This window comes from Antrostomus carolinensis, unplaced genomic scaffold, assembly GCF_000700745.2.
Source record: "Antrostomus carolinensis isolate BGI_N321 unplaced genomic scaffold, ASM70074v2 scaffold46143, whole genome shotgun sequence".
NCBI lineage: Eukaryota > Metazoa > Chordata > Aves > Caprimulgiformes > Caprimulgidae > Antrostomus > Antrostomus carolinensis.
The window spans coordinates 1-12,763 of NW_010306723.1; the positions used below are offsets into that span (position 1 = coordinate 1).

General features: G+C 41.0%; 1 protein-coding gene across 1 annotated transcript; it reads right to left on the minus strand.

Moving 5' to 3' along the window:
- Positions 1–3,497: 3,497 nt before the first annotated feature.
- On the minus strand, positions 3,498–12,496 carry ATPAF1 (ATP synthase mitochondrial F1 complex assembly factor 1; the record flags this gene model as incomplete). Its single annotated transcript, XM_010165208.1, has 8 exons — positions 3,498–3,973; positions 4,914–5,021; positions 5,606–5,701; positions 7,715–7,762; positions 9,516–9,566; positions 10,974–11,036; positions 11,757–11,807; positions 12,371–12,496. Coding segments are annotated over 8 exons (738 nt in total), but the record flags the coding sequence as incomplete, so codon positions are not given.
- Positions 12,497–12,763: the final 267 nt, after the last annotated feature.

A 12,763-nucleotide genomic window follows, 5' to 3' on the forward strand; every position in this document is an offset into this window, starting at 1 on the left:
GCTGCTCCTCACAGGAACTGCTGCCACTTCCCTTGGCCCTGTGCTGTCCTCCAGCTGAAGACAGATGGGAGGCACCACGGAGGGAAGAACGTTGCTGCTGCAGACCCTGGTTCAGCTGTGAAGACCCTGGCCCACAAATGGCTGGAAATGAACAAAGTGAGCTGGAAAACTATTGCAGGATGTTTGCCCTCCCCAAGGCAGCTCATCTATGATCTAGGACACCGGGCTGGGGAACCGTTGGTCTAACTCAGTGCAGCCCACCACATTATCGACCGTATAGGAGCAGCCTGGGAACCTAAATGTTTTTTAGCATAAAGCTCACCCCGAGCTCACAAAGCTGAGCAGACAGACTCATGCAAGCTGCTCAGAATAAGGGGACAAACCTTCCCTCTAGTGGCTGCAGGGCACATAAATCTCGCTGTTACCTTCCCTCCTCACACCAAGACTAAGAGTGGTGTTTTCACCAGCTCTGAGGCTGGACACAGATCCCAAGTTCAGCAAATGCCTCACAAACACGCCGAGGCTACACCAGGCAGCTGGCGATGCGGTTCACGCACACGGGCATCCCGGGCACTGGAGAAGCCACACAGCCACGAAAGACCACTGGCCTCTTTCTGCAGCAAGGATGGTTTGTGGGGCCAGTTCTGCCGCTGAGTTACTCCCCCTTACAGCAAGCATTTAGTGGGACCGATGATCAGGCCTAGTGTCTCTTGGACTTTGTTATTGTGGGTTTTTGTCCCAGTTTCAGCCTCATCTCCACCCCAGCAGCAGTCTGCACAGATCTGACTGTGCTGCTCAAGTCCTAACCGTAGCATGAGCACACACATACACTTCCCAAAGGACTAAGAGTTTCCACTTTTCCGTTTACAAATTTGGGAGCTTATTCACACCATGTCAAACCTGCATCCTACAGCCAGGTCACGGAATATTGAAACAACTCTGTTGTCCATGACCAACATGCTCTGGTTTGATGGTGCAGCATCTCAGACTACCAGACCTTCTGCTGTTATAACCTGCAGGAATACAGGAGATCATACAGGAATACAGCAGGAGATAGCTGTCTGAAGCTTCCCGGCTCACAACAGCATTTCAGTGGTGCAGCCCATCGGACTGGCTTCCTGGAGAAAACACAGCAGTAACATTTTCCGGGGCTGCAGCAAACCCCATCCTCAGCAGCCGATCTGGGAATACCTCCCAGGAGGTGTGCAACTTTCAGCCCTCAAATTTGAAAGCCCTCAAAGGTCTCCCTGCTATTGCACACACAAGTCTAGCCAGCTCTCTGCTTCTCGGGGAGATGCAATCAGCACCAGATCACTGACACCAAGTCAGTCGTCTCTGTGCCAAGTGGTCTCACACTGACACCAGGGTTAACACATTATGGTGTGTGCTTCAAGGCACATGAATACACCTGCAGAAAAAGGCTTCTGAGATGTTCTGTCCATCAGACAATTCCACCTCTGCCAGGGCCAGAACATACAGTCTCTTGCAAAATGGCTGCAGGTGTCATCAACTTGGCCTTTTTAGTCAGGGTCTTATTTAAAAACAACTTGAATGCAATGCAATAAATGTTTCCTTTTCTTGATTTTGCTATTTCTGTCTATCTTAAACCCCTGGAAGAGTACTTAGCTTTTGATTAATTACATGACAGCTTGAAAAAAAATCACTCAAAATTACAGGTAATGACTGCGACAGCCTTTACTAGAGACTTTAATCTTTTAAGCTCAGAAAGAGGCTCAGGTGTAGATTTGGAAGACTTGAATTTCACTCCGGTTGCCCATTATTAAAAATGAATATAGCAACTTTGACTTCTTCAAAGCAGGAAGTGAATAATGAATCAAAACTGCCCTTATTTAAGCTAAAGGAAAATGATAAATTGAGCACAAATGCTCTAAAATAGTAGAAAGGATCTTTAATAAAGGTGATTTGCTGCTCAGCTTATGACAGTCCTATCCCCACTTCCTCTGATTATTCCCCTGCTATGAAGGCTGCTATGCATGCACTTACAAAACCAACACAATCAGAAACAAAAAGAAGATATTATCAAGGAGCAAGACCATCTTCTTGCAGCAGAGCCCCAGAAGATGTGCCTCTTCTAGAAAGATCTTGCAATTCCCTGAATGGACAGGAGTTCACACCCAACGTGTATGATCTGCTGCTAAAACAGCCCCGAACAATAAAACCTTACCATCTATCTTTAGTGCTCAGCTGAACAATGTTCCTGTCCAAAGAACAGGCTGAGAAAGTACGGAGTGACAGTGAGTGTTACAGCAGCAGGCTCCTGCCATTACACTAGCAAACAGATTGTTTAAGAGCCCTTTATAACTAATCAAACCTCCAGATCAGGCCACAGTTAAGGATAGCACAGAACATCTGTTACCAGCCCTGCCTAAAAAAAATTGGTCTTCCTCTGACAGACAAGTCCCTTGTCCTTCTCGCCTGCATTTCTTTGGCAAAGGAAGGAATGCTTTCCAGCATCAGCAGGCTGATGGGCAGATGCAACACTGTCTGGACATAACTGATGATTAGTGCTAAGGGTGAGTTAGTGCCAGGGATTTGATGGGGATATGGGAAATATTTCAGTGTTGCTCCTGGGAAGCTCCTGGCTGACCTCTGTTGACCTGTCTACCTGTGCAGGGGTAGAATGCTGATAATCCACGCGCAGGCTGCACATCACTCAGCACTGCTGCAGATTGCCCTTGTCCACAGACACACTGGCTGCCTCTGCTGGGAATGAAAACAAGAGAAGCTCAAAGCACAAATGTTTTGGGATTCTTTTGTTAAAGGCAGGTTTAAAAACTGAAACCAGCTGTAGTCCTTACAAGCCAGATTCTTACCAACACTGCCATGTTAAAGCTGCTGTGCATATTCTCATCAATGCATTTTTTTCATGTGTTGTCACTCAGCAAATCAGAAACCAGGTGGTGGCTCTAGCTCTGCTACTGTGCAGTTCCATCTTGTCTTTTGTGGAGACAGTGGCTTTCCTGAAATGGGATCAGAGCTATTTACTGTCCCTCCAAATACCATCCATAGAGTTACCTGACAAGCTGTCAGTTTGAGAAAAAGTAATTCTATAAAGCATGCAGTAACTGCTCTATACTTAAAAATAAAACCATGTTTATAATATCCTACTCCTCAATAAAAACATCTCTAAAACAGAAACACAGCAACAGGATAAAATTAATATATCAATTCAGAAGCACAAAATTCCCAGAACAAATCTAGTCACTGCATTTTTTAATCCTGAGAAAAACAAAGGCCACAGTATACATCCGTGTAAAGAACCTCACACACAAAGTAACAAAGAAGAGTCTGGTTTAGACCATCGGTCCTTTTCTCTTTTCTTCATGGACAAGCCTGTAAAAATTGCACACAGATTAAAAAGCAGTGGATCATGCAATTATAATGGCAGAGGGCATTTTAAATGTATTTACTGAGAAGAAACATTGGTCGTTATCTGTCTCCTGATGTCAATATAGTCCATTATGTAGCTGCCCTTCTGTCACTTTATTTAAGATTTCAAAAAATACAGTATGCAGCAGGATGGGAAAATGGCTCATTCTGATGAAGTTACACTGCAGGGCTCCATTTTGGCAATTAGTTATTTATTGTTGTTCAAATGGCCCAAGCCTTCATCTTGCATCATTGCCAGACAGGTTTCTCTATCACATTCTAGATCCTTTCTGTAGCCAAACCAAATCTGTAAAACAACAGAGACAGGACCACCCCATCCAGGAAGCCCCCTGCCTGCTGCTGGCTGGCTTCAGCTGCAGGTCAGGCTCTACGACTTGTCAGAAACCTGACCAGGTCTCAGTTCCCTTCCAAGTCCACTTTGCTCAAGCTCTGCTATAACTGACATATATTTAAATTCATTAGATCTGTGGTTGAAGGTCTCCACTAATTCATAGGTCTGGGAACGATCAGTTGCATAGAAAAGCTGGACCTGATTCGCCAAGCACTGCGCTTCATGGACCACCTGCGAGTTAAAACAGAGAACGTGTTACCATCAGGTTTTGTTGTATTTGAGTATCCCGCTGGAAAAAACTCTTCAGCAGCTGAAAGGCTGCAGAACTACTCATCACAAGACTCAATTTCAAGACACCTTAGTTTATCAAATCTCTTAACAAACCACCTCTTGTTCCCGACCTACTTACACACCAGCACTGTGCCTTTAAACTACTCTCCTGCTGAGCGTATGCCTCAGAGGTCAAAGATGTCTTTCATGAAACCTGCCCACTCTAAGGCACGGGAGATGCACCAAAGTCTCATCTTTCCCTTCTTACGGTTGACCTGTTTGCAAAAATTGACTGTTTACTCTGAGATGCAACAGGACAACTTCATTACCAAGGATTCCTCTGTACATTGTTTCAGAACTGGTCTAAGTAGGTCAGTTAGAGGTGGGATGCTTTAGTTATCTTGTTCCACCAGTATAATCCCTCATGCTATTAGTCTTAGCACTGCACTGTTACAGACATGCAAGTAACAGTTCAGCCACACACAGAGAAAACAACCAAGACACACAGAAACCTAACACAAAGCTCTGTAGGTCTCCTGATTTGACAAGTAGTATTAAGCTTCAAAACAGTTTTAACTTGTTGGCAAGTAGCAACAACTTTCATTTACATCTTCTTCCATTAATAAGAAAAACAGAAGCATTTCTACTTTTTTTAATAAAAATAAACTAATACTCAAAGGGGGGGGGGAAGAATGTATGAGCTGAAATCACCAGACAGACGAAGACTGATAATTTCCTTCCAGCTTTCCCTAGTATTAAGTGGATTAGGTTAAAGAAATCTAGTAAGATCACTCTTTGGGAAAGGGTCTTTAAAGACTTCACTATAATTTGGTTTTAATTCAAAACTGTAGGAGGAATTGCAGCACAAAATGAAGGAAGTCAATGAGAAGATTTCACTTACCAAGAACTTGGAGTCCATTTCTGCTGTCATTAGTACTATCCCTTTTTCCTTCTGCAGCTCAGGGTAATGGTACAAGACCAGCTGGCTAGGAGCAGTTTCACCTTGAGTCTGAAGCAGGTAAAAGAAACCTATTACATACAGAACTTCAGCTCTACTGCAGATTAGGAGGCTTGATTACAAACCTTTGAGCATTAACTGCTATCAAGGCAGTCGTTTTTCAGGGTTTAAGGGTCAGTTCTCATTAGGAGTTCATTATTCCTGGTATTTACAGAAAACAAGGGATTTGCAGAGTTCGTTTGTTTGTTGTTTTTTTTTTCTTTATTAAGACCATTTTGCATGTAAAAGAACCCACGATTTCCAGAAAGACATTTCATCTTATAGCATCTACTGATATTTGAAGTATCTTGCACAAACAGTTCCAAGATGTTTGGCTCTTGCTTCTACTTTGAGACTATTTCACTTCTACGTCGTTCTCCTTTAGACTTGAGAGACAGTTAATACCCATAAATTTACTAATTTACCCATAATTCATTTACTAATTTACCCATAATTAACAGCATTTTTCCCCGATAATTCTTTCCAAATTAAGTTAGACAACCTATTCATTAAGCTATTCAGAAAATATTTATTCTAATATGCTGCTATTACATATTTCTGGATCCATTTTTGGACTTTTTATTCCAACCACTCACCTGAATGTTTATTAGCGAAGTGAAGTGCAATTCTGTTCCTGACCACTGCCCCACAAAGAACTCATAGCCTTCTTTTCTTGGCAAAGCATACAGAAACTGCAGAGAGTGATAAAAATTAATTCTCCCTTCCAAAAAACAAAATGCTGCCTGTGCCATACTGGCCTCCAGCATAAACTCTTTAGCAAGTGAACCACAACAGAAAGAAGAGTTTCTTTGCCCCACCAGGAGTGATAGGACAGCAGGAACCAGACTTCAAAAATGACAATAAACCAGCATTAAACTTAGTATTATTTCATAAGTAAACATGTTGGCACATATTTTTATCAGTATCATGAGAGACAAAGGACAGGATGGTGGAGAATATTCAGACTCTGAATATTCTTTTTTACACTTCTAGAAAATTAACAGCAAAAATGGTCAAATATAAGATCAGAAGCATTCAGAGTTTTTAATCCTGTAATTTCACCAACTGCTCCAGAACAGGCAGCAAGCATTTTCTTTTTACAGATTTACTATCTGTTTGGTTCCACAGGCTAGTGACTTGCTCATCTGCCCACACCAAGGGAAAGGACAACATGGGAACAGAAAAACAAGCAGGACACCTGACTAAATGCCAATGCACTGTACAGAAATGCACTTAAAGCTATAAATAACCTTCCAAGCTCCGAGTAGCTCAGGAAGCCAGATATATTTGGTCTTGCTCTTGGCAAGTGAAATATACAGGACCGATCCATCAATTCAGTGAAGTCACCCATTCAGATCGACAAAAGCATTCCTCTCATCACAGCAAAGTCTAGCTACTTGGTTTTCATAAAGGAGTGAAGCATTTCATTTCTGTCTCAGGACACTGAAATTTGCACAAAGTCACACTTCAGCGCACAAATTACTGTAAAAACACATTACTTGCAAAAGAAAACAATACTAATCCAGCAGCATGTGGTACAAAATTGCAGAAATATATCCTTTGTCTTGTTAGCTGTTCTGCTGTTTTGCAGTTTAACTTCTTCAAAGCAACAATCTGCTCACTCACATAGGAATCTTTTAATTGATGCTTAAAGATACCCACCAACCCACATGAGAAACAGTGAACCCAAAACTTGGGAATCCACTCATCTCTGAATTAACCACATAAAGTATTCTCAGTATTTTATGCTTTGCCATGCTGGCATACACCTGAGACACAACTCACAGCTGTAATCAAGGGTTTGACTACACCCAATTCCCCCCTTACTTCCCATCACAGCTGTTGAATTACAATGCTTTGCAACAGAACTTACACTACTCAATTTTGCAGTCTTTTTGGACAACTCACAATCCCCTAGAGACAGAGATGCATTATTTATACAACATGGTGCCTGCCTAGAATGGCTTCCATGCAAATAGCTCATATTAGCTTACCAACATTTAGCTATCACACATCACCAATGTGGTGAAGCAAGCATGGCCACGCACATTTACCATCAGGAAAAGCAGGCTAACAGATGACAAAGTTCAGCTCATTTGGTGGACAGAACCCCAGCATATTGATTTCTTGCCTTTTTCCCTTTCAGATACTCCCGCCTATCTTCACTGCCAGTAAACAAACATAAATAAAAAGAGAAGTAACTCACACCAACAAGAGAATTAACCTTCTCCATGTTCATGCAACGTAATGCCACGGTGACACGTAGCTACAGATAACAACAGTTCTTCCAGGTTAAAGCAAGGACGCTTTAAGCAGCAAGGAAAGATATTCAGGAACATCAATGAAGCTGGCTGATGAGGCTCAGCTTGCCACAAAACTGCACAGAAGAGATTTAACCACAAGACATCAATTAATGGAAACTGGAGACATGCAGCTAGAATCCATTCCCTGGGAGATTCTGTGCTCTCATTTCTGTACCCTACATCTCTTACATCTAGATACCTGATAACCGAGGTCACACTGTTTAACACACATGTACAGCCACTGCTTTTACCTGAACACTAATATTTGAACACCTGGATTTTACTGATCGAGCTGATGCAATGAGTATGAATACAGAAAGGTCAAAAGTTTATGCATTGGGCTTTAGAGAGAAGTGCATTACAGCTACACATCCACGCATTGCGAGTCTCTGCCATACATACCGATGGACATTTCTGGGCTCTCTTCCATATTAAATCAAACTTCTCTGCCTTTGGGGAAGGAGAAAGAGAAATTCAATTTTTATAACACAAACGTGGATGCATAATTATTCAAAATAACCTCATTAACCTTTACAGGGCACAGCTTCCATTAACAGAAGGTCTCACTGTGGGAACAGCTCACAATGAGTGTGTGGAAAATTGTATTTAGTTCTTAGTTACCTAAATGTCATTGGTACCTTGTTTTAACAATGCTGCCTCTGAGATGCAGCAGCAAACTCCTTGGATCCAAAGCTTTATTCCTCGGAGGTGGGGGGCTATGCTTTAGGCTTACATTACATCCTCTTTCAGTAATAGCTCCACTGCATCATGTGGTGTCAACAGCTGAGCAGAACGACATATCCCTGGCCCCAAATTGTAGATTTTACATCATAGTCATCTGTTCTTCGGTATTAAAATGCAGCCCCTAGTTACTCAAATAACATACTTATTGCTTAGGTTTAGATTCAAACCACAAATATACTTGGTCATTCTTGATGAAACCTGGCAATCTCATCCATGTGTACCCTGTGTTCCCTCAAGTCTTTTGCCTTCTCTTCTTTTCCCAGCACCTTATATTAATACCTACTCTAAGGTGTTCAGGAAAGAAAATGCATGCCATTCATCAACACAAAATTCCTCTGTGTGTGCTTTTGAGCACTCGAGAATTACTTGAGGCCTTTCTTCCAGCCAAGAAAAGGCTTCTGGCAAAAGATACAGGGGTTTTTTTTTCCCCCAATGACACCACGAACTACTTCCTAATGTGCTTAGGATCTGGTTTGCATTAAACCCTTAAAAGCTTTCAAAGGTCCTCTAAAGCAGTGCAAAGAACAGTGCCAGCCTCACTAATGAAAGACCTACAACATCTTAACTGGAGTCCCTGGCTTTGGCCCTCTGTTACAGTAAATGTGCAATTCAAACTATTTTCACAACATCCACATGTTGGGAAAACTGAAACACGAAGCTGCTTGACTTCAAATCCCACGTTGCCACTTTCAGAACATACAGCACTTCAGAGGTTCAGAATACAACCTCCCACCAAGGTGAGCTTGTTGCAACTCAAAGGGCCAAGTACAACTGCAAATCAGACCCCAGATCTAAATGAGGTTTCAAGAAACACAGAGTCTGTGCCCAGCTGTGAAAAGACAGATTTAAGAGATCAAGATCACATACAGACTCTGAAGCAAAAATAAAAAGAAATCCTGAAAGAAAAAAAAACTCCTTCAGCCTAATGCAGATTAACAACAATTGACATCTGGTAAAGTTATCAGGAGTGAGAAATATGACCTTATCACAGGAAGCAGCATGCAATTGCAATGAAAGACAGTGCTGCCAATAATTTTAAATGTATGAAAGTCATAAGTGATTAGCCACGTGCAAGTTATTAGCCAAGTGCTCCAGTACTGCCGTCTTAAACTAGAGTTTGCTGTCCGTGCTGCAGGGAAGAGAAAGAAACGAGCAACTTTTAGAAAAAAAATTATGTGAAAATACAAATGCTACCTTAATACATACTAGGGCCCTGGGAAGAGTATTGGATACTTAGAATAAAAAATGCCTCGAAATTCAAGCCAGGTGTGCAGAAAAAAAAGGTACTAGCTTTATTGATACTGATGTAGGTGAGGAAAAAAAAGGGCTTTTGGAAAAAAAGCCTTTATTTGGGGCAATAAGATCACTCAATCTGGAAAGAAAATTTGTTCTTGAAACCTCATTTTCCTTCAATGACTGCTTTTAAAAACAAGTGCATAACTACAGGGGAACTACTTACAGGAATAACAGCATAAACCGTATCTTTGGCAGAAAAATACTGATTCCAAATCTGTAGGAAACAAAGGAGAAGAGATACAGTTAAAAATCAAGCACCCAGCAGTAATATTAAATGCTTTTAGAAAAATTCCATTTGTCAACTAACCTTTGTAAGCACTCTGAGAAGTCATTTTTCAATCAAGCCTGACCGACTGTCCTGCTAATGCAATACACTTCTGAGGTTCCAGAGTACTTGTACAAAATGACAGACTTCAACTAGGTAATGGAAATAAGCACTGAGCTCAGAGACAGTTCAGGATTTACCAGCCATCAAAGTGCTTCTTACATTTTTCCCCGCGATCTAGCTAATGATTTCTAGAGAGTCTGAGGTTTGGTTTTGTTGTTGTTTTTTTTTAATAAAGAACATACAAAACATTTTCAACAGAAGACAAGATTTTGCATAATGCTCCTCTGTGTTCAGTCTTGTTCTTCACCACAGTGGGATGGCAATACCTATACAAAAGCTCAAAGTCCTTAATAAATGGACAAGTGCAGGTAAAAGCCCAGAGTTCAGGACTTTTTCAGCTGCTCTTCCTGAGTCCTACATAACTAATGAGACTTGTCAGTCAATGAAACAGAAAGAGAGGAACTCAAAGGAAACTCATGAGTTATCAAATCCACTCCCTGCTATAACTGGTTACACACCATCCCCTGCAGAGTACACAGGCAGTTCTGTAATGTTCTCAAGCTATCAGGAAAGCAGCTAGGGTTCTGCTCTCTAAGTCATGCCAGATGCCATGACCCTTGTATGTGCTGCTTCCCTTAAATGATCATGCCCACATAGTTTCTCAGCACAGTCTGATAAGAAAAAAAAAAATCAGATCCAGCTCATACATCAGAAATGTGCAACAGGTGTGACTTATAACTAGATAAAAGGGAATAGAGTGCAAAGCCAAGCAGAGATTAGAGAGAATAACTCGATTCATACTGTTCTTCAAACAGATCCACTCACCCTAACCAACTTCAGTATGAGTACACAGGCTCCTGAATGACAGATAAGGCAAACAAAGGTACAAGGTGGCAAAAGCTTTGTTTTTACTCCTCCAAAACAGATGTACCATAATCCATATGAGCTAGTGCTAGGATTTCCCTTTACCTGGCTTCAAACCTGACAGGAGCTTGGTAATGCCAATTCAACTGCTACACACTAAATGGCAACAATAAGAATTACAGCAGAGACAGTTTTTGAGTGATCAAGTCCAGATGTATTATTTGTCAAGTGGGTACATCCTAGGTGGGCTTACCTGTACAGAGAAAACTTTATTTTCTACTACTGATATGCATGTGAATGTGCTTTTTATAAATATACATCCACAGCCATGTTTCATTTTCCAGTGTAAGTAAAATTTCCATCCTCACACATAGATACTATTAAGCACAGATATGAAGCAAACTTTATTCCATAAACTCATTCCATCACCTGTTTTATCTCCTCCGCTGATTTTTCTTTCACCATCTCAACATTAAGGATTGAATCAAGCGTCTGCAAGAGAAAGCATAAGAAATCTGGCATGACGACAGTCCTCTGATTCAAGTGAGAATCCAGAATGAATGGATGCAATTACAGACAACAAAATCAAGCTAGAGGAACTTAATTCAATTTACAGTGTGACTTCGTCCTCTTAACTGCCAAAGAAACTAGTAAATCATAAGCAGTAGCACACTGAGAAGTGGATTCACACACTGAGGCAGAATGGAAGAGATTCTGTCAGGACACAGAACACACTTTGCTCCAGTTGCACAGATCTCTACTGAAGCTGCAAGAGGAGCTGCAACCTTCCACCTTCAGCCATCTCTGACACATGCTCTGTTGGCAGATTTACACAGAAAGTTTGCCAAAATACAAGAATGTGAAAGAATAAAACCATTCTCTTGTCCCTCTGCTGGCAGAACTTGTATTTACATTCTGTAAAGGCAGCTGAACCCTTTCCGTTTATTACTGCAAGCATTCAGTACAGATCCCTGACTAACAGGAACTTCCAGGGTGTCACAGGACAGGATAATAAAAACTCAAAGTGCCAGGAGTTTTAAGATTGAGCACAATCCCAACAGTAAATTAAAATCTTATACTCAAGTGCAGCATAAGGCACGAGTTTTACATCAAGAAGCTCTTGGGTGAAGTACTGATGGTAGCAATACAAGTTAATGTACATCCTTGATGTGCCAGCATGTCTCTCCCAGCACTTAGGTTCGCTTCCCTTACCTTATCCTTTGTGAATCCTCCCTTTGATGACTTTGTGCCCAAGCCTTCTACCTAGAAGAAAGCATTCTCCTTCAGTTTTTATAGCTGATGCTTTAATTCCATTTATTTGCCTTTCCTGCCATGCATTACATGCCTGCTGACAAATCTCCTGAGTAGGAGCTCAAGTTTAAGATTCTTCAAGATTGCTGCAGTGGATTTTTAATAAAATAAATGATTGATTATGAAAGTAAATAAGAAGATGAGTAACAATGTGAATTATGAATTTCAAAGCCAGAAAGAATTAGTTAAAAGCAAGCTATTATGCATTTTGATCCAATAGTATCAAACAATTTTATTCAATTCACTGAAAAATTATAAATACAAGATCATGTCACTCCACCTGGCCAAACTAATCTGGAACTAATTAACACATAAGGCCTCAAGCACAAAATCTGCAGTCTAAAAAAGAGCAAAATAATACACTGAAATACAGAACAATACTTTTAACCACTAAAGAGTGGAATTCCAGGGCTCCTTACTAACAGGAACAGTGCATGTTTGTAGCATTATACCAATCCTATATAAATGACATTATAGCTTTAATACACATGAATTACAAAGAAAAATGTCCTTGCCTTTTCCTCCATGCATCTGACAAATTCTCCTTGCTTGGAATATCCCACTGGTTGCTTTTTCACTTCACTTCTTTTCTCCAGACGAGATTCAAACACATCTGGATTGGATCTGAATCGCAAAAGGGACTATTAACACTACTGGGCAATTAACATCATTTGGCCTTTTAAAATGTTTACTGTGGTACTGATTAATGTTCTTCACTTAAAATCTTTATTTCTTGTTAGGAAAACTACTGCTTATTAGGCTGATCGTGTTGGGAGATAACTCATTGACATGGTGCCAATTACACAGCATGCAGTGACAGAACAAGGGGTAACAGCTATAAACTGGAGGAGGGGAGATTTAGATGAGATATGAGGATTAAATTCTTTGCTGTGAGGGTGGTCAGACAC